This window comes from Opisthorchis viverrini, assembly GCF_000715545.1.
Source record: "Opisthorchis viverrini unplaced genomic scaffold opera_v5_3285, whole genome shotgun sequence".
In the NCBI taxonomy this organism is placed as follows: Eukaryota; Metazoa; Platyhelminthes; class Trematoda; order Opisthorchiida; family Opisthorchiidae; genus Opisthorchis; species Opisthorchis viverrini.
In genome coordinates this window covers 1-1,164 of record NW_008755688.1, presented here as the reverse complement: position 1 = coordinate 1,164, position 1,164 = coordinate 1, and the positions used below count along the sequence as shown (strand labels likewise).

Genomic DNA, 1,164 nt, shown 5'->3' with positions numbered 1-1,164 from the left:
ATTCTCCTGAAGTGGGTTTATTCATATTTCCCACCGGTGAGTAGTGGAATACACGTAACGCTAGAACCGCAGCGAAACTCCATCCCACAGAATCGAAATGAGTTCAAAAAATCACGAGGGCCTCCAGCCATTATAAGAACCCTGAATTATCGTAACTTTTCAGTGGCATTGGGTTTGGTCCGCACATTCCTAGTTCTACATTACCCACTAGGCGACTGATTTCGGTGCGGGACCATACACAGTCCTTTCGGGTCTTGATTTCATATAGCAAGGATTAAAACAAAAGCAAGGCAAACACTAAAATAACATTTCGTAAGTAACTATCTTTTTTCCAGCGATTAGGATAGATTTTTACCTCTCGGTTGACTGCTCTTTTGTCTTTTGTTATTTGCTGAGCTTTGAAGTGGCGGATTAATTATGCGAATTTGGCACTAGTCTCCTTACAAGTCAGCAGTATCGTCTGCTTGTGTGTTAACTTTGTTAGTTGTACGACATTCAGAGTTCGTTGGGCCATTATGACGCGCAGGCATTCCGGCGCTAGTGATTTATGTTTGTTACACTTCCATGCAGGCACAGGAAACTTGAATTAAGCAAGTCACTTATTAACTGGCCTACACTAGCCATTTTAGTTGGTGTCAAAACAACGTTAGAGCTAAGCCGATTGATCGCAGGTGGCAAAATGACTGGAGGCTTGCTCAATCGACCCGGCCGTACAAACCACCAGCCTGTATTTTCATCAAGTGTCAATCATCCCTGCGGTGTAGACAAAGATTGTGTTCCCATACCTGAACTATCAACTAACTTGCCACCGAAACCATCCGAGGACGTACGTGCCTATGTTGTGGAAGAATTTATACTGACTCTGCGTAAAGACTTTGGTGGGCTTTCTGAACAGCCAGTTTCTTGAAAATAACTTCAACAATCGATATTAGTTCCCGATGTCCTTCTTCTTCCGACTGATTAGTTGACCCTTTGTATCACACGCTCACGATATCTGCAAATAGGCAGTGCTTAGAGTTGACGTGTACGGCACATTTGATCACACGCCCTAACATATACAGATAGATTGAGGTTTGTCTCATTATACCCTCCGGCTGGCCGGTAAGCCTGGAGCGATGGCACATTGCGTGAGGATTCTACTCGGTCCCAGGGTTGAATGTGACT

General features: G+C 44.2%; 1 protein-coding gene across 1 annotated transcript; it reads left to right on the top strand.

Annotated features, from left to right (window-relative positions):
* Positions 1-679: 679 nt before the first annotated feature.
* Positions 680-907, top strand: T265_12256 (hypothetical protein; the record flags this gene model as incomplete). Its single annotated transcript, XM_009179496.1, has 1 exon — positions 680-907. The coding sequence occupies one exon, from the start codon at positions 680-682 to the stop codon at positions 905-907; it is 228 nt and encodes a 75-aa protein (XP_009177760.1).
* Positions 908-1,164: the final 257 nt, after the last annotated feature.